Source organism: Ursus arctos, unplaced genomic scaffold, assembly GCF_023065955.2.
Source record: "Ursus arctos isolate Adak ecotype North America unplaced genomic scaffold, UrsArc2.0 scaffold_7, whole genome shotgun sequence".
Lineage (NCBI taxonomy): Eukaryota > Metazoa > Chordata > Mammalia > Carnivora > Ursidae > Ursus > Ursus arctos.
In genome coordinates this window covers 24,773,224-24,796,452 of record NW_026623089.1, presented here as the reverse complement: position 1 = coordinate 24,796,452, position 23,229 = coordinate 24,773,224, and the positions used below count along the sequence as shown (strand labels likewise).

The 23,229-nt window shown below is 48.2% G+C and overlaps 1 protein-coding gene across 4 annotated transcripts in view; it reads left to right on the top strand.

Annotated features, from left to right (window-relative positions):
- PDCD11 (programmed cell death 11) overlaps nucleotides 1-23,229 on the top strand; it is a 40,379-nt gene that overhangs the window by 16,329 nt on the left and 821 nt on the right. For 3 of the 4 annotated variants that reach the window (XM_026494035.4, XM_026494037.4, XM_057308757.1), the window contains 22 exons: nucleotides 18-152; nucleotides 689-883; nucleotides 1,760-1,930; nucleotides 2,915-3,134; nucleotides 4,105-4,254; nucleotides 4,678-4,793; nucleotides 6,193-6,734; nucleotides 7,610-7,672; nucleotides 11,917-12,025; nucleotides 13,389-13,478; nucleotides 13,679-13,781; nucleotides 14,219-14,396; nucleotides 16,984-17,040; nucleotides 17,561-17,683; nucleotides 18,282-18,404; nucleotides 18,800-19,112; nucleotides 19,318-19,434; nucleotides 20,147-20,296; nucleotides 20,518-20,765; nucleotides 21,485-21,653; nucleotides 22,198-22,351; nucleotides 22,817-22,982. In XM_026494035.4, coding sequence (XP_026349820.3) covers nucleotides 18-152; nucleotides 689-883; nucleotides 1,760-1,930; nucleotides 2,915-3,134; nucleotides 4,105-4,254; nucleotides 4,678-4,793; nucleotides 6,193-6,734; nucleotides 7,610-7,672; nucleotides 11,917-12,025; nucleotides 13,389-13,478; nucleotides 13,679-13,781; nucleotides 14,219-14,396; nucleotides 16,984-17,040; nucleotides 17,561-17,683; nucleotides 18,282-18,404; nucleotides 18,800-19,112; nucleotides 19,318-19,434; nucleotides 20,147-20,296; nucleotides 20,518-20,765; nucleotides 21,485-21,653; nucleotides 22,198-22,351; nucleotides 22,817-22,982 — 3,692 coding nt within the window. The remainder of the gene's footprint in view (nucleotides 1-17; nucleotides 153-688; nucleotides 884-1,759; nucleotides 1,931-2,914; nucleotides 3,135-4,104; nucleotides 4,255-4,677; nucleotides 4,794-6,192; nucleotides 6,735-7,609; nucleotides 7,673-11,916; nucleotides 12,026-13,388; nucleotides 13,479-13,678; nucleotides 13,782-14,218; nucleotides 14,397-16,983; nucleotides 17,041-17,560; nucleotides 17,684-18,281; nucleotides 18,405-18,799; nucleotides 19,113-19,317; nucleotides 19,435-20,146; nucleotides 20,297-20,517; nucleotides 20,766-21,484; nucleotides 21,654-22,197; nucleotides 22,352-22,816; nucleotides 22,983-23,229) is intronic. The other variant, XM_026494039.4, reaches the window with a different exon arrangement.

The following is a 23,229-nucleotide window of genomic DNA, read 5'->3' as shown; positions in this document are numbered from 1 at the left end:
ATTGTGTTTCTCACTAGGTGGTGAAGGTTGTGGTGCTGAACTGCGAGCCATCCAAAGAGAGGATGCTTTTGTCCTTCAAGCTGTTGGGTGATCCAAAGAAAGAGCATCCAGGCCAGAATCAGAAGAAAAGAAGAACTGTTAGTCTCGGACAGGTACCTGGACCAGACAAGCTATTTTAGTTGACAGTGGCAGAAAGTGGGGTGCCACTGACACGTGGGGCACTGGGACCCATGGAGGGAAAGATCAAGGTAGCTAGATAAGGTTCTGGGGCTAAAGAGAATTGAGGGTCTTGAAAGAGGGATCTTTCTGTGTGTCAGAGCAAATGGAAGTTGTCCCAGAAAAGAAAGCACCATTTTCGTATGGCTGTTCAGCAGTGTACGGCTGTCCTCTTTCCTCTCTGGTCTCTAGGACCAGCCTGCAAGACTGTCTTTCCCCTGTGACTCCGTGGAGGGACTTGGGAGAGAAGTGCTGTGAGCACACAAATGGGTCCTGGTGTGTGCGTGCGTGCGTGCCTGCCGAGTCTTTGGGGGCCATGGTGTGGGGTGTGGAAGAAAGCTCCTTCTCTGATCTCAGCCTCTCAATGATCCCAGATGCTGGGACTTGATGGTTCTGATCTCAGCCTGGGCCAGATGTGGTTGCTGTCTGCTCAAGACAAGTACAGTTTTTTGTCTTTTCTCTTCCTGAGTAGTTGGTGGATGTGAAGGTTTTAGAGAAGACCAAAGATGGGCTGGAGGTGGCCGTCCTGCCCCACAACATCCCTGCTTTCCTCCCCACTCCTCATCTGTCGGACCATGTCGCCAATGGCCCTCTATTGTATCACTGGCTCCAGGCTGGTGACACCCTTCACAGGGTACTTTGTCTGAGCCAGAGTGAGGGACGTGTGGTATCCTTTACTGGTATCTGGTGAGCTGTGGGCCCTTGGGGGAAGTCTCTGGGTCAGGCTCTGTTCTTAACTGGGAACTCCATGGGAAAAAGTCATTTGACTTCAGAAACACCTCCAGAAAACCAAACCAGTGACCAGACTGTACTTTTCCCTGTCTTCCCCTGGTGGAAAGTAAGAGCATTGAAGTCCTACCAGCAGATGCTGGTCAGGGCAGAGTGGGAATCCAGGGTGTTGGAGAGGAGTCAGTGTGGCCTGCCAGGTCCAGCGGGATATTTCTTGCCTTCTCAGACAGTGCTTGCCCCTTGAGCTGGAACAATTAATAAGGCAGCTGCCGTCCTCCTTCCCAACCGTCCCCCTACCCCCATTGGGCTCCGAGTATTCCCTTTGGTCTTGATGTGCGCACTTCGAAGGAGAACGCTGCCTCTTTCTCATAGAATGTAAAGTAAAATCTCCGTAGAGTGAAGATAGAGGAGGTGGGATAGAGTTGCTTAGCATGAAGATTGTGGAGGATCCTGTCCTGGTTGTCCAGCTGCCAAACCACAGGGATGAGCCAGTCCCTTTTTAGTCCCCTCAGTAATCTGGGGATGAATTAATAAGGATAAGAAGAACACTGGTTCTTAAACTTGAGTGTGTGTCAGAATCACCTGGAGGCCTTGTTCACACAGCTTGCTGGGCCCCACCCCGGAGCTGGTAATTCGGTGGGTCTGGGACAGTGCTTAGGAGTGTGCATTTCTGACAAATTCCGGGTGATGCTGATGCTGCTGGTCTGCATGCTTGGAGAGTGTAGCAGCAGAGCGCGTAGAGTGCAAGAAGGAGGTGGAGAGAGGACTCTTTGATCTGCCCTTTCTGGAATGTTCCTTGATGAAGTGCCATTAGCTCCTTTGTAGGAAGCCAGCTTTGGTCTCCACTGTGGAGGGTGGCCAGGATCCTAAGAGCTTCGCAGAAATCCATCCTGGAATGCTGCTCATCGGTTTTGTGAAGAGCATCAAGGACTACGGGGTGTTCGTTCAGTTCCCGTCCGGTCTTAGCGGACTGGCCCCCAAAGCTGTAAGTTCAGCTCCATGCACAAGAGAGGAGAGGAGGAGAGAGATTCGGGTCAGTCATGGAACCTGAGGGCGGGAAGGAGCAGGATACCTTAATCCCTTGCAGGATTTTCCAGGGCCAGGCAGAAAGGCCCCCGGCTGAGGGGAATGGGGCTGAGATGGTTGCACGGCCGTGTGTCCTGGCGCAGGGCTGTCCTGGAAGAAGGGACGTCTTTACTTCGCAGTATAGCGTTGGGTAGGTGCACAGAGGCTGTGAAGACTTGAGTCTCCAGTGTGGGGCTAGTGGAGTTAGGCTCTCAGCATGCATAGACGTGGAAGTTCATTTTCCGGAGCCGCTGAATACGGGTTTTGCAGCCTCCGGAGGTTTTTGAGGCATCACGGTACCAGAATACCCTTGGAAGGATCCCCTTCACCACAGCAGCACTGAAGTCATAAACTTTTCAGACTGCAAAAAATCGTAGTGACTCCATAGTTTGAACCCTTCATGCCTGCTGACTAAACTGAGACCCAGAGTCGGGAGGAGTCTTAGTGAAGTCAGTGTAAAATGGTGGGAGAGCAAGTGGCCTATAGTTTATTCATAAATACTACTTCTCTTCCATTGGTTTGTCCCCCTGACGTTTTCCCTGGCTGGCTCTCATTTGTACCCCCTGCCAGCGCAATTTTTAAAATGGGAGAAGAGGGGAAGCCGCAGAAACACGCATAGTGCGGGGCGCAGAGCGTTATCATCGGGTGTTAGAGACATGGACAGCTTGGTGTCCCTCTGGCTTGCCAGTGATGTGCCTCCTTGGTTGGGTGCCCTCTTGAAGGCTGGGTTGAACAGCCAGGGCCTCGTATGGTTTTCTGGAAGAGGAGTAGAGCAGTGTTCAAGGGAGGGCTGGGGGGTCTTCCTGGCTTCCCTCTCTTCTTCCTCCACACATCCTTTTCTGGGGGCATGAAGTGCGTTGTCTTGATAGAGACTTCCTGTCTTTACTTTCTGCCCACTGTTTAGATCATGAGCGACAAGTTTGTGACTTCCACAAGTGACCACTTTGTCGAGGGGCAGACGGTGGTTGCAAAGGTGACCAACGTGGATGAGGAGAAGCAGCGCATGCTGCTGTCGCTGCGGCTGTCGGACTGTGGTCTGGGAGACCTGGCTACCACCAGCCTCCTCCTCCTGAGCCAGTGCCTGGAAGAGCGGCAGGGTGTGCGCAGCCTCATGAGCAACCGAGGTGGGGGCCACAGCGAGGGGGGGGGAGAGAATGTCTGTCGTAAGTTGTGCCTGTTTGTTCCGATGGATTGTTGGGCTCAAACAATTTTGATAAATTTTCTTTTTTTTTTAAGATTGATTGATTTATTTGAGAGAGAGCGAGAGAATGCACACACGAGTGGGAGGGGCAGAAGGAGAGCGAATCTCAAGCAGGCTGTGTGCTCAGCTCCATCCCACAACCCTGAGATCACAACCTGAGTGGAAATTGAGAGTCAAATGCTTAACTTATCGAGCCACCCAGGCACCCCCACCCCCCCTTTTTTTTAATAGGAGTACAACCTGTGTAAACTGCGTTAATCATTTAAGGTACAATTCAGTAAATGTTTATAAAATGAACATCCTTGTTTAGGTACTGCCCAGATTCAGATAAAGATCATTACCAGCATCCCAGAGGTCCCCCTTGTGTTCCCTCCTGGACCGAAATCAAAATTTCCCTTAGTTCTATGTCCTCAGGTTTGCATTTGTTGTGAATCCATTCACCTCCTCACTTGTTCTCTTATTCAACAAATATCCTGTGGATGATAGAATGGAGCAGGGACCTGCTGGAAGACTGAGGGGTTATTATGTTGATCTTCCAAAGTTTTGAACCATCAGGTAGGATTTTGGAACCCTGAGGGGATTTGGGAATAAGTTTGAGAGGGTAGATTCCAAACAGAAACAATGACAATTCAGAAAGTGAAGGAAAGTGTGTGTTTGTGGTATTTGTTGGCTACTTTCCTGAACTATGGCCAGGGAGGATGAGCAAGAGGTGCCGGTCTCTCTCACCGCGATAGGAGTGTTCACGGGTGTCGCGTATTTCTACCAAAAGTGATCTTACCTTCACAGCGCTCCAGTGCTCTGCTGTCCTCCGTGGGGCAGCACGTTGCCAGAGGAAAAGAATGGTGAGTATTGTTTCTGCTTGTTAATCCCCGTTTCCTTTGGGTTTCTGGCAGACTCTGTGTTGATCCAGACGTTGGCTGAGATGACCCCCGGGATGGTCCTTGACCTAGAGGTGCAGGACGTGTTGGAGGATGGCTCTGTGGCGTTCAGTGAGGGCCCCGTGCCCGGCCTGGTCCTGAGGGCCAGCAGATATCATCGGGCAGGTGAGCACTTCTGTCTCGCGCCTCATGGTTCACAGGGGAGATTCTTGGCCCATTCTTCCTTCTCTTGGATACAGAATTCCCTAATACATAGTGTAGAGGAGCTGATTCAGTAGAAAATTTTGGCATCCCTGTCTTGTATTGATGTAAATCAAGACAACTGACAGCGTGCTAAAGAAGGTTTAAGTGTGAATCCTTCTATTGTTATAATCGGGTAAATCTAGATTTTTATATATCAGGTGCATAAATTAAGGCACACCTGAACTTGAACTATGGGAGCTAGATTTTTGGTTTTCCTCGCCCATATCAACCCAGGACGGATGTCCCCTTTTCTTTTTTGTGCCCAAGGGCTTGCAGGCCCTTGGAGAGATGCTTCCATCCCTGCTCCGTGAGGGCGATCATGCTGTGTTTGGTTCTGCACTGCAGGGCAAGAGGTGGAACCTGGGCAGAAAAAGAAGGTTGTCATCTTAAATGTTGATATGTTGAAATTGGAGGTTCATGTTTCCCTTTGCCACGATTTGGTGAATAGAAAAGCTAAAAAGGTAAGCTGGTAATGACTTCCATTCCCATGGCTTCAAGGGCATTACCCACCTCTTCAGCCCCACCCACTTTGCTCAGGGTTCTAATGCAAATGCCTGTGGAGGAGGTGATCGTCTGCCTGGACTGGTGTGGGTGGTTCCTGCATCTCTGGTCTTGGTGTGGTTGTTAATAGCACTGACTGGCACTCTGGTGCCAGTGATCAATTACGTGGTCACCTTGCCTTCAGGGCCAGGTCGATAATGTAAATGAGGGAAGCGGGCATGGCCAGCTCACAAAGGGCCAGAGACGATCCAGTTCCATCTCCTTGTTGCCAGGTGGGAACATCAGCGTCTGGTTTTGCTGAATCTGATTTTTAAGCAAAGCGGAATGTGAATTTTATTTGAAATAAATGTGGGAGATGTTGGAAACTGTGTTAAGACCTATAGCCCAAAGAAAACATATCTGTGCATACTTTTGACCTCCAGGCTGCTCATCTACACCCCCTCCTATACACTTTTGTGTGAGAGAGGAATGGGTTCGAGGGGAGTCTCAACACTTGTAGTATTTTTCTCTGGGTGATGTATATATTTGGTCTGCATTTCAAGTACTTATTAAGGGGGCACCTGGGTGGCTCATTCACTTAAGCATCCCAACTCTTGATCCCAGCTCAGGTCTCCATCTCAGGGTCATGAGTTCAAGCCCCACACTAGGCCCCACTTAAAAATAAATAAATAAGCGAATGAATTAATAAAGTACTTATTAAGCATACTGTGTAGGGTATTGGTGGAGAGAATGACCTAGGTATAATTCCTCAGGTCTGATTGCCTATAATTTTAAGACTTGGGGGAACAAAGAGAAATAGAAACAGTGTTAATCCCCCACTGAGTTTTCTAGCAGGTCCCTATTCCATATATCCAAGTGAAGCTGGTGTGTATAAGGGTGTGAGCACAGGTTGGATTTGAGGAAAGGTGAGCTAAATGCCTTGCACACACACAACGAGCTCTCAGTAATGACTCTGGTGAGCAGTTGAACGGGTGAAGAAATCAGGCGGGGCGCTGCAGAACTACAAGAGTCAGGGACACAGTGTCTTTGACCGTTAGGGGACACCCAGCTACGCTCAGAATCACCTCAGTAACTTTAAAATTCTGATTTCACTAGTTCTAGGATAGGACCTAGGAACCTGAATTCATAACAAAAATGAAGTCCCAGGGCTTCTGATATGGTGCCTTGAGTTTAGTCAGGTCACCTCAGTAACAGGAGGGGAAGCTGGGTGGAGGGAGTTGAAGGCGAGTTTGTTACCACTCATACTAGCCTTGGGTCCCCTGGCCTCATGGGGCTTTCCCAGCCCGTCCTGCCCGGTGGGCGATAACCGAGCACTTGCGCCCTGTAAGAAGTGGGAATGATGGGTTTTCTGTTTTCCAGCTGAGGAAAGGCAGCGAGTACCAGGCAATTGTGCAGCACTTGGAGGAGTCCTTTGCTGTCGCCTCCTTGGTGGAGACTGGCCACCTGGCAGCTTTCTCCCTGACCTCTCACCTCAATGACACCTTCCGCTTTGACTCAGAGAAGTTGCAGGTGGGACAGGGTGTCTCCCTAACCCTCAAGACCACAGAACCAGGAGTGACTGGTTTTCTTTTGGCTGTTGAGGGGCCAGCCGCTAAGAGGACTGTGAGACAGACCCGGAAGGACTCTGAGACAGTCGATGAGGACGAGGAAGCAGACCCAGCTCTGGTTGTGGGGGCCGTAAAGAAGCACACCCTGTCCATTGGGGACATGGTCAGAGGCACTGTCAAGTCTATTAAGCCCACCCATGTGGTTGTGACCCTGGAAGACGGCATCATCGGCTGTATTCACGCCTCCCACATTCTAGATGATGTTCCAGTGGGCACATCTCCTACTGCCAAGCTGAAAGTTGGGAAGACAGTCACTGCCCGAGTGATTGGTGGACGAGACATGAAGACGTTCAAGTATGGAGGCTTCGGGAGATGGGCTGGTTTTGAGGGGAGATTGTTGTAATTGTGGGAGAAGGTATACGCACTGAGGCAGGCTTGAAAAAGTTGTGCACGAATCAGATTTTTTTCTAGTTAACAGAGATGTTCGCCAAAAGAATCCTTTTGTCTTTTTCCCTTTAAAAAAAAGTGGCGTATGGTATAGTGGTTAAGGGCATTAAGTTTAAAGTGAGAGAGACCTGGGTTTGCAGTCCAGATTTGCCACTTAAAATTGTGTGACCATGACTTAAATAGTTACTTATCTCTGAGTTTTATTTTCCTATTTTGTAAAATGGAAGTACGGTGGTTAGTACCTTTTTTGCAGAGCTTGAGAGAACATCCGGTACCCAATGTGCCTAGAAGGTTGCCTGACACAGTTATTGCTCTGTGTACATCGGAGGTTATTATAATTAATTTTCACTACATGCCATAGTCATCCTCCTTTTCTTTAATCTACTTGGGATATTATTATTGTAGCAGAAATCTTTGCTGTAATAAGAAAAGCAAAATAATTCATAGTCTATAATTGCACATTAATTTCAGTAACTGCTCTCTCTAGACCTCAGTTTCCTTTCTTTTGGAGTAAAAGAGTTGGAGAATGTAATCTGTTAGGAAAATTCTGCTCAGGGTTTAATAAGACAATACTAAAAGATCAGATGAGTCAGCTCCTCAACATTTACTGCAGAGAAGGAGAGAGGAAGCCCTCAGGCCTGGCACATCACCAGTGGGCCGGATGGCAGTGGAGCAGGTGGCTTTTAAGCTTGGTTTTCCTGGGAGTAGAGAGAAAGTCTGATGTCCAGATAATGGTGGTACACAGAATAAGAGAAATGATTTGACCTTATTTCTTTCTCCAGGTTTCTCCCAATAAGTCATCCCAGATTTATTCGAACCATTCCAGAGCTGAGTATCCGGCCAAGGTGAGGGGAACCCCAGCAGCATGGTCTCACGGAGAGAGTGTGGGGCTTTGGAGTCAGGAACCTGAGTTCCTGCCTAGATTCTGCCAGTGTTGTGACTTACTTTGCCTCTGTCTGTCCAGGTTATCTTATTTCTCTAGTAAGGACATTTGGCTCTGATAAGGCTAGTTAGAGGGATTATAGGAAACTTAATGTTAAAGCTGTATTTAGGGTCTAAAAGGCTGGTTGCTGTTCTCTTTGTCAGCATTTAACAAAAAGGCACATTTTTGCATTCAACCCAATTTTCTAGAACTCAGTAATTCCAAAAATAAACAACAGGTAGCCAAGAATACCCATTCTTTGGGTGTAGATTACTGCTTGGTGACTAGAATTTTAGGTCATGTTCTAGTGGATTTTATTGAGGGGTGTTCTGTGAGGGATTCCGTGTGGAGGAAAACTAGTTCCATTTGTGTTGGATCCAGTTTGTCTGGGATCATTTTTCTCAGAGGATCTTAAGCCTTTTGATCCATGGGCCTGTTTCTGCTTCCTCCTTTAAAAACCCGGCCTCTTAAAGTTAATAGGTCATCAATGAATGAAGCTGGATACACATGACTGAGAGAATGGCTCTTCAGAGTCAGCGGTGGGATCCATCCAGGGTCTAAGTCTTAAGTGCCAAGGGATATAATGAAAGGGCCTCTTAAGTAACTTTAAGGGGGTAAGGTTTTTGTTTGTTTGTTTTTAATTATAGTTGACACAATGTTACATTAATTTCAGGTGTACAGCATAGTGATTGGACAAATCTATACTTTACGCTGTGCTCACCACAGTTTGGCGTCCATCTGTCACGTAAATGCTCTTGTCATACCACTGACTGTATCCCCTGTGCTGTACCTCTCATCTCTGTGACTTACTAATTCCTGACCTGGAAGGTTGTATCTCCCAGTCCCCTTCACCCATTTTGCCCATCTTGCCTCCAACTTTCTCTCTGGCAACCATCAGTTCTCTGCATTTATGGGTCTGTTTCTGCATTTTTGTTTGTTCATTTGTTTTGTTTTTTAGATTCCACATAAGTGAAATCATGTGGTATTCATCTTTCTCTTATTTAGTGTAATACTCTCTAGGTCTTTCCATGTCGTCACAAATGGCAAGATCTCATTCCTTTTTACAGCTGAGTAGTATTCCATCAGGGGGTAAGGTTTGGTCAGTGTCCTGAAGGTGCCAGAATAGAAGAGGAATATTTCTGGGAAGGCTTGAGTCTGAGATAGGCAATATTCCTGGAACATTGAGTTGGAGATGCTAACAACATTCTTGGAACTTCAGAGTAAGCCCTTTAGTTCCGGAATAGTGAGATTTGGTGGATGTTTACTGTGTGGTTTCCTTAGTTTTGTAGATTTTGGTCATGTCCCCCCCCCCCCCCAGTCCAGTCTTTATTATGAAAACAGCGAGAGCACCGTATTAGTCACTCGAGTCCTCCAGATCATCACCGAGGTGTGAGGCCTTGTTTAATTAAGAGTTGGAGTCAAGTAGTTTATTCAAGCTAAGAGTAATTAATGTTCAATTAATGAACATTTCTTCTGAGTCCTCCCTTCTTGGCTTGCAGATCGTTGTCTTCTCTGGTTGTCCTCATGTGGTGTTCTCTTTGTGTATATCTGTGTTCTAATCTCTTCCCCTTTTTTGCTTTTTTGTTTTATTGTGGTAAAAGCACAAACATAAATTTACCCTCTTAACACTTTTTAAGTGTGCATCACAGTGTTGTTAATGGTGCACATTATCGTAGAGCAGATCCTCAGAACTTCTTCATCGTGCATGGCTGAAACTCTTTACCCACAGAACAACTCTCCATTTCTTCCTGCCCTCCACCTCTGGCAACCACCCTTCTACTTTCTGTGTCTTTGAGTTTGATTACTTTAGATAACTCGTGTAAGTGGAGCCATGGACAGTCGTTCTGGCTGGCTAGCTTCACTCAGCACAGCATTCTGAAGCTTCATGCGCATAGTAGCATGTAGTAGGGTTTGCCTTCTTTCAAAAGGCTGAGTCATATTCCACGTATGTATGCACCACATTGTCTTCATCCATCCGTGAACAGATACTTAGATTGCTTCCAGATCTTGGCTATTGCGAATAACACTGCAGTCAACATGGGTGTGCAAATATCTTTGAGATCCTGTTTTCAGTTCTTTTGGATATATACCCAGAGATGGGAATGTTGAATGATAACGGTGGTTTTTAATTTTTGGAGGAACTTCTTAACTATTTTCCGTAGTGGCTGTGCCATCCTGTAGTTCTGCCAGCAGTGTGCAAGGAAGGGTCTCCTTTTTCCCACATCCCCGCCAGCGCTTGTACTCTGTGTGTTCGATAATGGCCATCCTTACAGATGTGAGGTGAGATCTCTCACTGTGGTGTTGATGCGTATTTTCCTGACGGTTAGTGATGTGAAGCACCTTTTCCTATGCCTGTTGGTCATTTTTTTTAAAGAGGGAGAAGGGGGAGGGGTAGAGGGAGAGGGGGAGAGAAAATCTTAAGCAGCCTCTATGCTCAGCGCCGGAGCCCGACTTGGGGCTCGATCTCACAACCTTGAGATCATGACCTGAGCCGAAATCAAGAGTCGGACACTTAACCGGCTGAGCCACGCAGGCTCTCTGCTTGTTGGTCATTTTTCTGTGTTCTTTGGAGAAATGTCTGTTCAAGTCCTGGTTTTTAAGTGGGTTTTGTTGTGTTATAGGCTATAATAATCCATAACTGGATTATGACCCACCCTGACATTCTCATTTTAAGTTAATTACCCGTTTAAATTTCCAATCTCCAAATGCAGTCACATTCTGAGATACTGAGGGTTAGCGTGTACCCATATAAATTTGGAGGTAGAGGCGACACACTTTAGCCTATAGCAGAGGCATTCCAGTGTCAGTTATTGAGTGAATAAGCTTTTTCATCCTACTGTATAAGCATTATAGTTACTGTATATAAGTTATCTATTTCAGTGCCAGACACGTAGACGTTCTGTGTATGTTTTAAGAAATAACGTTTTACAGAAATAACGTTCCCTTCCCTAGGCTTCTCTCTCCACCCTCCGAGGATGAGACGTTCTGTGTATGTTTTAAGAAATAACGTTTTACAGAAATAACGTTCCCTTCCCTAGGCTTCTCTCTCCACCCTCCGAGGATGAATTACCCATTATTCATTTGATACATATCCAACTTTTTCATATTTCACTTGTATGTACATATATATATATATATATATTTATATACACACACTTGTATGTCTACAAAATTATCTTGTGTGGTTTTCAAACTTTACTTAAATGGCACGCTGTACTTAATATTTTGCAACTTGTTTTTTTCACTCAAAATTTTGTTTTTGAGATCTGCTTTTGTGCCTGTAGTTAAAATAGTAATCCATCTTATGAATGTGCCCAACTATATATATTCTCCAACTGATGGAGGACGTTTAAGCTTGTTTCCAGTTTTTCTTTTATAAGTAACGCCACAGTGAACATCTTTGAACTTGCTCCACTGTGCATCTGTGCAAGGGTTTCTGTAGGGTGGAATTACCAGGTTGTAAGCTATATGCATTTTTAACTTTACTCGTACATGAAGGGTTCTGGTTTCTATATTCACCAATGCTTGCTATTATATGTGACAGTTTACCAGCATTGCTTGTACCATTTTATTGTTGAGTTTGGTTTTGTTTTAGAAATTACTCTAATTGGTAAGCTGGGCTGGGAGTTCTGTGATTTCTTTGGAGTGCTTTGTGGACTGATAACCACATCCCCTTGTTGCTTTTCTGAGCAGAAAAAGAAAGTGATAATGGCAAAGTAGCATAGGGGACAGAGCCCTGGATTTTTGAGTCAGAGCCCCGACTTCGACGCTGGTTCATAAAATGAGTTTATTAATATCTACCCTGCCTCATTCACACAGAAAGATTGTTGTCGCATTCATTGAGAGACTATTTGGGAAAGTTCTGCAAACTGTAAAGCAATAGCTAAAGTATTACGAAAGAAGTAAAACAGTTTTGTTTCCTAAATTTGTAAAGATTGTAGGCTACCTACTTTATAGCTTGTTCATACCCAGGTGAATGAAATGGAAGAGATTAGCTCTCGTGCAGGTATTATGAACATTCCCCTTGGAGTAGGGAAATGGGCATATGGGAGGTGTGCATGAACGAGGGGGGTACAGTCAATCCATGGCCACATGGGGGAGATGATTTCAAGTTAGAAGCCTTATCCAGGGGTTGGCATACTCTTTCCATTGCTTTTCTGCAAACAGTGAGCTGGAGAAGGATGGCCGCACTGCTCTCAACACTCACTCTGTTAGCCCCTTGGAGAAGATTAAACAGTACCAGGCTGGGCAGACTTTGATTTGCTTCTTGAAGAAGGTGAGTAGTGCACACCCTGCAGTGTGATGCCATCCTTCTTTTAGAACAAAAGGGGGGAGGCTGGAGACAAAGGCCATTAGCACCAGGCATTTGAGTCTGTTTGCTACCCTGCTGGTCTGTGGGAGACCAGAAGCCTAATTGAGGAGCTAAAATTATGGCTCACAAAACAATTAGCAAGCAACTCACAGTTGAACATGTTTATAGATTAATTATATGAAAGGGAAAGAAAAAATATAGAGCAAGATTTAAAGTAAATGTGCTGTTGGAGTCTAGATTCTTGTCTTTCATAACGTTCAGGTGCAATGCAGAGTAATACGTACCTGGGTGCCAGATTATGTGTTCTTGCCCCAAGTGGAACAGGCATTCAAGAAAGGGAAGAGATTAGTGAAAATCCTACTGGTTGGAATATATCAGAGAGGAAGGTGGATTGGGCTTGACCTTGAGGGGTAGCTCCTCTTCTTTGCTGCCAGATTGTTTTTCCATAAGCATCTGGCTGAGCATGTCACTGATGCCCTTTAGTTACCTGTTGTCTCTTGGTGGGGTTCATAAACCCCTGTGCCTTAGAGTGGTATTTAAGGCTCTTCATAATCTGACCTCATACACCATGTGAGCCTGAAAACCTCTTTTTCCCTTCTTGTCTTTATTTCTGTAGTCAGAGTACCATCTATTCTTACAACCCTTTAAGGCCCAGCACAGATATCCTTCCCCACCCCCCAGCCCCGCCCCATATTCCTGGTTCTCCTATATATTCCCGTAGCATATTGCATTTCCACTGCTCTGGTTATTTGTGTCCTTGTGTGACTTACTCTTTGTAGACTGTAATTTTGAAGGTAGGGTTTGGCTTTAATTTATCACTATGATGCCACGTACATAGTGGCTGCTTGATAAATGTTTTGTTGAATTCACTTTGAAAACTGGGGCTGTGTATTTAGGGCAGGACACTGTAAACAGTGAAGGAACAAAATCTAAATTGATTTAGAAATCATGTTGAGCCCTGGAGATGATTAACCATCATCGGGCAGAGCTGAGCTTGGAGGAGTCTGCAGACGTCAGTGGGATTGTTCCTGCTCCTTGAGGACACCTCTGAGGTCATTTTTGCCTCCTGATCAGCTGAGGCACCAGGAGGGATGCATGGTCGGCTAGCCTAGCAAAGGCTCTAGGCTCGACTCTGAGTGAGCTCTGTGAGAAGTGGAGATCGGGCAGGGGCAGTGCGTGTAGGGGGTGGATTCCTATCCCTTGGAACAATGTAGGATCAAGGCCCCTTCAACCCTGTGATTTTTAGGAGAGTCTTCGGTTTTAATGAGGAGAAAAGGAGATGCTTATATCCATCCCATTCCCTTTCTCCTCCCATTTTTTTCTCCAGTACAACGTGGTCAAGAAATGGCTTGAGGTGGAGATTGCTCCAGACATCCGGGGCAGGATTCCTTTGTTGCTCACGTCTCTCAGCTTCAAGGTCAGTGTGTGTGAGATCCTGGAGAGGAAACCCAGGCTCCCTAAGCTGGACTTAGCATCTGGTGTGTTTACAAGTGGGTACAAGAAACCATGTACTTATCCAGGGGTTGGTTTGGGCCATACTTGGTATAGAGACTTAAATGCTTGTTTTGGGTAAATGACCTTTCTTCAAGCGTTAAAAGAATTTTCTTGTCCTTCCAGGTTCTGAAACATCCAGATAAGAAGTTCCGGATTGGTCAGGCCCTGAAGGCTACTGTGGTTGGCCCAGATTCTTCCAAGGCCTTCTTGTGTCTCTCACTTATAGGTGAAGAAATGCTGCTTGGTCAGGGAAGGGAGGGGCGTAGAAGGGAGTGGGAAAGAGTCATCAGGTAGTGGCCAGGTTCAAGGATGCCTTAGGTATTGGAGTCCTCAGAAAGCCTAGTGTGGCTTGTGCCTTCTGGGAACACATTTTGTTTTGGGGCTTTGTTCTCTGGCCTGTGTCACTCTGCTACTGTCTGAGTCACCTTTTCTGACACAGTTGGTTTTCTCAAGTCTCTCAGAAGGGGTTGTCTACCACATGGCCCTGAGATTTCCTGACTACATGGCATGGTAACGTGGGCGTTCTTGATCATTCTAGTCCGCTCAGCCTAGACATCCCCCAGTCTGGGCAGCTTCCGACTTCCCCGCCCGTGCTTGGCCAGCGTTCCAGCTTTTTTCTTCATTTGCCCTTCCCTGAATCAGGTTCATTCTCCTACTTGCCAGGTCCTCACAAGCTTGAGAAGGGGGAAGTGGCCATGGGCCGAGTGGTGAAGGTGACCCCTAAGGAGGGGCTGACTGTCTCCTTCCCCTTTGGGAAGATCGGAAGAGTCAGTATATTTCATGTGAGTGACTCCTACTCAGAGACGCCCCTGGAAGACTTCGTCCCCCAGAAGGTTGTCAGGTAGGTCTAGTTGGTTTGGTTTTTTTTTTCCTCTTCAGCTCTGTGTGGGACTGTAGATTTCTTTTTTAAAAAAATAGAGATGTGATTTGTGATTTTTGTACCAGAAAGAAAATCGTGTGAAAGTTCTGTTGCTCCTCTCTTTGTCTACCACTTTTCACTATTATATGCCTTGGTTTCTATCTTTCAAGACTTTCACACACATGGAGGTACAATTTTTTTAATGTAATAATAGAATTTAATTTTATATATTTTGCAGCTTGCTTTTTTTTTTTTTTTTGAAGATTTTATCTATTTATTTATTTATTTGATGGTAGGGGAGAGAGGGAGGGAGAGAGCACAAGCAGGGGGGCAGCAGGCAGGAGAGGGAGAAGCAGGCTCCCAGATGAGCAGGGAGCCCGATATGGGGCTCGATGCAGGACCCTGGGATCATGACCTGAGCCAAAGGCAGATGCTTAGCCGACTGAGCCACCCAGGCGCCCCTGCAGCTTGCTTTTTTCCTCATAGCAGTTTATCATGGACTTTTTCTTTTCCTGTGCTAATATATCTAAATCTACCTTGTTCTTTTACCTTATTTTTAACTTTTTTTTTGGTGTTCCCATTATTAATTTTTTTGTCATTATCTGAAACCTCTGTTGAGGGACAATAATAATGAAGTGAATATCTTTGTGCATGTATTTGGCCACGAGTGCAATGTATCCATGAAATATATTCCCAGAACTAAAATTGATGGGCCAAACGACATTACACATATTGCCAAAGTGCCCTCCAAAAAGACTGTGCCCTATATGTTCTGTCATAAATATGACTGTTTCTCACACCCCTGCCAACAGTGGTTATTCTTAATTTTTAACCTAAGCTATTAAATAGGCAAAAATTGATCTCTCATTTTAATTTGCATTTCTCTTACTGGTCATTTTCCCTCTTTATTGGCTATTTACATTTGTCCTGTGCTTTGCTTGTCTTGTTCTTTGCTTTTGCTTGCTCATTTTTCTACTGAACCATTCATCTTTTTATTTTAAGAAAATTGATCTATAGGTGATTTCTGCAAAAAGAGACCTTTTGCAGTTGGCCGGGTGCTTATTAACTATTCTGTATGCACTAAAATGAGCCTGGTTCAGAGTTTTGTTTTTGTTTTTGATTCTGTAAGATTATTTATTTTAGAGAGAGAGCACGAGTGGGGGGAGGGGCAGAGGGAGAAGGAGAGAAGCAGACTCCACACAGAGTGCGGAGCCTGACATCACGACCTGAGCCGAAAACCAAGAGTCAGATGCTCAACCGACTGAACTACCCAGGTGCCCCCGGTTCAGAGTTTTAAAGGCAGTTTCTAAGGTGAATAAATTAGCATTGAAGAGGCAGGCTTCAGCCTGATACCATACAGACTTCTGAGAATCCAGGTTGGCTAACAGTAGAGTGGGAAGCCTTGACGAGACGGGCAGGAAAGTTGTAATGCTCTTTCCCACCTCAGGGTGTCCCAGCCACCAGCCCCGGCCTAATAAATTCACAACCACTTATCAGAGCTAAACCACACAGAGCTAACCGGGGCCTGGGAGAAGAAAAGGAACACGTCTGAGAAATCCAAGATTATCTCTAGTTTGTCTCTTGAGGCTTAAAAATGTGGTTGTGGCTTTTAGCAAAATTTTTATTTATTTTACTTTTTAAAGATTTTATTTCACAGAGTGAGAGAGAGCACGCACACGTGCACAAGCAGGGGGAGTGACAGGCAGAGGGAGAAACAGGCTCCCCACTGAGCAGGGAGCCCGATGTGAGGTTCAGTCCCAGGATGCTGGGATCACGACCTGAGCTGAAGGCAGATACTTAACCAGCTGAGCCACCCGGGCATCCCAGAATATTTAAATATATTTTATTGTAGCCAAATCTGTGAGTTGTATTCAATTGTGCTATCTGTCTAATGTGGATAATAAATTAATTGCCTAAAGGTAGGTAATCCCTAAGGTCCTTCCTGCTTTAGGGGTTTGGAGGCAGGTGCCTGTCGGAAAAATCTGGACTATTGCTGAGTTCCTTTCCACTGCTAAGATGCTATACTTTGAAATTGTGAGTTTGGGTTGCTTAAGTGCTGTTTTCAATGAAAAAAGTATGGAAACCTAACCAAAGAGTAAACCTTGCTTTCCCTCCTGGAAGCCTCCCCTGCTCAGTCCTCACTGATTTGTTTCCTATGATCTGTTGCCGTGAGCCTGCCCGAGGACCTAGGTCACCCCCTGGTCACCCCCTGGTGGTTTGTGGCTGAGATTGTACACTGCTGGGATCCGACGTCAGGCTGGTGTCCCCTCCTCTGAGTACTCACGTGGCTCTGCGTGTCTTCCTGAGGGATCCATGCCTCCTTTCATTTTCTTCTCCCAGCACCTTTCTTGGGTAAGAAGAATAGGTAGTGACAGGCTAGTAAACTGAGGCCCAGAGAGGTGACTTGCCCAGAGTCCCTCAGCACATTCTCAACAGAGTGAAGAACAGAGCCCAGGTGTCCTGTCCCCTCGCTCTTGCCTGTGGGTCAGCCTTGTGGAGAGGAAGCTCGGACCCTCTGCTGCCTCCTGGGTTGTTGAAAAGTCAACATCTTTTCTTGCTCTCGTTCCAGGTGTTACGTCCTGTCTGCTACAGGCCACGTATTGACTCTGTCTCTGCGATCGTCCAGGTGAGTGTCTGTGGTGGGGACAAGAAGGGCAGGAGGAGAGGCTGCGTGGACCTGACGCAGAACTTTGGGCTTCCCACCTTTCTTCTCCACTTGTGCACTTTCTACCCTGCCCCGTCTTTATCCAGAAAAGCTGTGGGCATTCACAGTGCTAGAAGAACCTGTCTGCTCAGACTCTTGTTGCCCAAGGCAAGGTTTGGACATCTGAATGTGGTGTTCAGGGTGGCCATGCAGTGACCCCGGTGAGGGGAGATGGTCCAGCCCCCAGGCTCCTGTAGTTCGTGGCATGTGTCATGAAGTGATTGCCCTGAAGTCAGCCTATTCCGTGGTTGGAAATGGTTGTTTTTGAGGCCAAGTCCTGACGGCTTCAGGAGAGAGTAGGGCTGGGCTCTGAAGGTTGTATCCTACGGACGGGTCCAGAGTTGTATTCCTAAACATAGAGTTTGATGATCACAAATGAGTCGGGGGTGAGAGTGGGAAAGGAGGGTCGGGGTACATGTACACAAGCCTTTTATTCCTTTAGGACAAACCCGGAGACGAAGAGCAAAATAACCGATCCTGAGATTAACTCCATCCAGGACGTTCAGGAAGGGCAGCTCCTGCGGGGCTATGTGAAGTGTGTCCAGCCGCATGGTGTGCACTTTGGGTGAGCGAGGTGGCGCTTGTGGGCCAGCTCGAGTGCCCCCCCCCCCCCCGGCACCGGGCCTGTGCCGGTCCACAGTCTGTGGCATTCCTCAGTCGCCTTCTCTGAAGAGGATATGAAGGAAAGGGAGGCTGAGTTCCCACCAGTTTTTTTAAAATTCTGAGATGTTTTATACTTTAAAAAAAGTTTTGAATTATTTGTGTTTTGGACAAAGAGCATGGCATATCCGATTTCAGTTTTAAATACGTTTGGGTTTTCTTTGATTTCGTGTTTGATCGTGATTCATAAATGTTGTGGAATCACATAGCGGTCACAGCCAGCAGGGAGCCTTCTCTGCCACAGCTTCATCGTTTTCATCTTCTCCGGCCGCTTGTGATTCAAGCGTTGCGGTGCTCTGTGTGGGGTGGGAGACGCCTCAGTCCGATCTTCATTATGCCTCATCATTGTTTCTGGCTCTCTTTATCCTTTTGAGTGCCAGGAACTTCTGTCTGTCCTAAATCCTTGTCACAACTTGGGTCCCTGGGAAAGTGGAGGCGCTAGGCTAGGCTGGGACTCTGTTGTTGTACTTATGACCACAGGACCCTTGTCTTTCTCCTGTCAGCCTTGGCCCCTCTGTTGTGGGTTTGGCCCGATATCCGCATGTCTCCCAGTACAGTCCATCCAAGAAAGCCCTTTTTAACAGATACCTCCCGGAAGGGAAGCTTCTCACAGCCAAGGTCCTGAGGTAGGTGTCTCCCCTGCCACCTCCTGCCCCCCTGTACTCCCTGTTTTCCCTGGGGGCTCTGGGAGGAGATTCAGAGGTAAACTAGACATAACAGCTTGGGTGGTGTTGGTGCAGGGTTCAGATGAACAAAGCCCCTTTGTTTGGAGTCTTCTGCCTCAGCCCCAGCCTCAGCTCCTAAAAGCTGATGTGGAGACTTTTCCGTGCATAGGCACTTGTTGGGGACGTTGCAGCTGGCCCCTATATTTTACTATTCAGCATGGTCATTCTGAAGAATACTGAATGGATTCCGAGGCAGGTGGTGCCAGGCCCTGAAAACTGGGCTGATCAGGAAAGGAAGGCCCGGGCTGTCTGCTGCGCTTGTCCTCACTGCCTCCCTCCCGTCCTGCCTGTTGTAGGCTGAACCGCCAGAAGAACCTGGTAGAGCTGTCGTTCCTCCCCAGTGACACTGGGAAGCCGGACGTGTTTCCTGCCTCCCTAGGACTGCCACTTCTAAAGCAAGAGGAGAGGGAAATGGAGGCAGAAAAGAAAGAGCACAAAGAGGAAGAGCAGAAAGAAGAGAAGGAGAAGAAGAATCAGAAAAGGAAAGGGAAGAGGAAGCAGCAGGGGCAGGAGGAGGTGCAGCTGCCCGGCAAGGAGAAGACTGAGCCCCAGAAACCACAAGCAGAGAAGCAGGGCAAGCGGCGGCGCCGGGAGTCTGCGAGCGAACAGGTACGCCCCTCGGGGAGGATGGCCTCCCTCGCGTGAAAAGGAGCGTGCTTCAAAGCCAGCCAGCCGCCCAACTAGCCTTCTCCTGGACCGAGAGCGGTGTGAGGTTGGAGCCGGGAGGGGCAGAGGGAGGGCATTGCCCTGGGCGGCCAGTGGGTTCTCCGGGGCAGGAAGGGCGGCTTGCCATCTTTCCCCCTTGTCACCTCAGGACAGAGTGAACAAGAAGCAGAAGGAGGCTGCTCTGTCAGAGGAGGACGACAGTGGTGTTGAAGTGTATTATCGGGAAGGAGAAGAGGAGGGAGAAGAGATGAGTGTGCTGCCCAAGGTGAGGGACAGCCTTCACGGGGGGAGGAGAGGCTGCTCTGGGGCCGCAAGTCCTTGGTCTCCTGCCTGAGACTGGGCAGCCTTCGGCTCCATCCTCCTCTCTCTTTGCCTAAGGCGGGGCTGCTGGGTCCTCACTTGGTCATCAGCATCCCGAGGACAGACCCTGCTTTACCCGAGGAGTGGGCTGTATAAAATAAATTCTCATGCATGTTTATTGAGTGGAGCTGAATTAAATCACGGGATAGGCAAGTAAAGGCTTAACCTTTTTGGGCCTGCATCTCCCTCTGAAAGATGAGGACGGTACCATTCGGACTGAGGACTGACTGGGGAGGGGCTGCCCGGACATTAGGTACTCACATCCCTACAGCCTCAGAACGCCTGTCATGTCTCTGTCCCAGCTCCGCTATTACATTATACGCATGCGGTACTTTATACGTGAACGGACATATGAATACACATACTTACGGGATTTTTGTTTGTTTTTGCATACGTATGTTTTAAAAGCTTGTTGCCTAAATGAATTTATTTACAAGGAAAGCTTTTGTGTCACTACTATGTAGTTTCTCCAGCAGAGTGGGCCTAGCCTGGCCCTGGTGGAAAGGAAGGGTCTCTGGGCATGGTGGGGGCCCCGGCTCCTCAGGGGGGATTGGGGCTGGGGAACACGGTGCAGCCTGAGCTGAGTGCTTTCCTCACACACCTCTGTGATCTTTCAGGAGAAGCCGACCAGGCCAGCAGAAGTGCCTCGGCTACAGCTGTCCTCCGGTTTCGTCTGGGACGTGGGGCTAGACTCTCTGACCCCGGCCTTACCACCTCGAGGAGAGAGCTCAGACAGCGAGGACGAGGACAAGCCACAGCAGTCCACGGTGTCGTATTTTGCAGGGCTTTGTCCTTTTGCAGGGACCCCTTGGTGCCAGTCTCCTTTGCTCTGTCCTGGCCTGAGTGTCCCTTCTGACAGGTGGGACAGCCTCAGGCCCGCGAGTATTGCTAGGGCTCATGGACTGCCCTGCCAGCTCTTGGCTTCCACCGCAGACCTCCGTAGTGGTCTGAGGAGCAGATTACTCACTAATTTTTGTGCCTTCCGTAGCAGAAGAAAAGCAAGAAGGAAAGGATGTTGGAGAAGCAGAAGGCAGAGAAAGAGCTGTCCCGCATTGAGGAGGCGCTGATGGATCCTGGGCGACAGCCAGAGTCGGCAGATGATTTTGACCGACTCCTGCTGAGCTCCCCCAACAGCTCCATCCTGTGGCTGCAGTACATGGCCTTCCACCTACAGGCCACGGAAATCGAGAAGGCCCGGGCTGTGGCCGAGAGGGCTCTCAAGACCATTTCCTTCAGGTCTTGGCTTTGCCTCCTGCTTTGGTTGGGGGTAGCTCTCGACAGAGGGGTGTCTCCCTGGGCTGCATGGCTTGTCAACTGTGGGTCATTTCCTCCTCAGGAGGCCGACGGCAGTTTGGGTGGCTACCACCAGTACCCGTGGGTTTTCAGGCTTTGGCTCCTAGCTGTGCCATCTGCAAAACAGATCTGCTCATTTATATTTTATAGTCCCCTTCACCGAAGTAGCTAAGGGTGACATTTACCAGAGTCCCTGTGCTTAAATAAGGTGCCAAACCTGGAACAGAAGTAGAACAGGGACAACGACTGCATGTAGCTGGGTGCAAACACTCTCGGCGGCCACTTGCCAGGCACAGGGTGGAGTGAGTTTCCTGACCGCTAAGAGGAGGGATGGCGGTCCTTTGCTTCATTCTCTTAGTTTGGAGACAGCATCAGACCGGAGATTCTGCTCCTTTCTGCCCAAACCTTGGGCTAGGTTAGGATTTCGTGGGCTTCCTTTTGCGGAATGGAGGCAGACACCAGGGGAAGCCCAGCAGTCGGGCATTCCCGCAGGTGTGAGCTGCAGTGGGGGCCAGGCCACTGTGTGGCTCGCTTGAGGGTGGGAATAGAGGATGTGGATAGAGCCTGGGAAGGAAGAGGTGATTCCAGCCAGCATCCCTGGGTGGTAGCGGGGGCTTCCTTGGGCCGAGGTGATGGAGCTCACGTGCCGACTCTCCCTCCAGAGAGGAGCAAGAGAAGCTGAACGTGTGGGTGGCCCTGCTGAATCTGGAGAACATGTACGGCTCTCAGGAGTCCCTGACCAAGGTCTTTGAGCGGGCCGTGCAGTACAATGAGCCTCTCAAGGTCTTTCTCCATCTGGCTGACATCTACACCAAGTCAGAGAAATTCCAGGTAGGAGTCTGGGCCAGGCGGCCTGCTGCCAGAGGGTCCTCAGCAGCTCGGAAACTAATTCCTGGGAAGTCCAGGAAAGAATCCCCCTCTTCTGGATCTGGTCCTGCTGCAGGCTTGCCCTAATTTGTTCATCTTCGGAGTGGGAGGAGTCCCCCTCTGCTTTAGGAATGCGGGGTGAAGATGAGGGAAGTAAAGGGACAGTGGACCCCTGGTGTGTATCTCTTGCGTACAGCCACAAGGCAGCAGCTCAGCTGAATGTCCCTTTTCTGTCTCTCTGTTCCCCCTTGTCATTCTCATGTTCTTCTACTCTTAGGACCTCCATACAGCACAGGATTAGTTTGGAGACTCCCCACGGTGTTAGGCCCCCTCGTGCGCTCTCCCCGTCTCTGGGAACCTGCCCGCTTTCCTTAGGCATCTAGAATTGCGCCTACGTAGTGACTGGAGTCTGAGGCCACGTCTAGCTTCTCATGAGCATAGCTGTCTGTCTCTGTTGTTGCCCCCTCTGTCATAGCACACTCCATAGCTTACCTTGTCTTTCCCACAGGAAGCTGGTGAACTTTACAACCGGATGCTGAAGAGATTCAGGCAGGAGAAAGCTGTCTGGATCAAATATGGCGCCTTTCTTCTGCGGAGGGGCCAGGCTGGGGCCAGTCACCGTGTGATGCAGCGAGCTCTCGAGTGTCTGCCCAATAAAGAGCGTGAGTGCTCATCCCCACCCTCCGTCCCGATTCCTGATCACATTAAGCTCTCTGATATCTGGGCGCAGGGATTGGAGGTTTTCTTAGCTGAGGGTGGTGTGGTGTTAGGAAAGCCTAGTGGAGAGCAGGGAACTCCCTCTCTGTTGATTATATGCTCAAGAACATAACATGTGTTGCATTCCAGATGCTAAACTTCAAAGACGGAGAAACAAAAAAATTAGCACTGATTTTGTTGCCCCAGCCCACTCTCCTTTCTGAGCCCAGAGAGTGAGGGGTCTGCAGTGGGAATCATAGATCAGTGCCCCTCTGTGTATTTGGCCCCGAACCCTCCTAGTGTTCACTTGTCATCACCCAGGTCTTGGAACCTATGAGTAGGGAGTCAGGAGTCAGACTGTCCGAGCAGCACGTTATGCTGTGATGAGGGGTCTGTCTGCTTTGTGCATCTGAGCTGTCCTCTCCCTGCAGATGTGGATGTGATTGCCAAGTTTGCCCAGCTGGAGTTCCAGCTGGGGGACGCGGAACGGGCCAAAGCCATTTTTGAGAACACACTGAGCACCTACCCAAAGCGCACTGATGTCTGGTCGGTTTACATCGACATGACCATTAAGCATGGCAGCCAGAAGGAAGTCCGGTGAGTGGGCAAGACAGGCCAGGGCTGAACTAACTGTGGGAGGTTGGGGATGTTGGCCAAGTGGACGAGTTTTAGCCCCACAGCATCTTCCAGCATCCCCAGTTCTCTTACTCTAGCCGGAAGAACAGCTTTGACATGACATACCAGGTCCTGTGGTATTCACTTTCAGACTTGTTTTGCTGCCTCGGGCCAGCCTCTGGTCGTGTCTGGAGTCTTGGGTGGGTGGTAGGCTGGCCCTGGCGTGGGG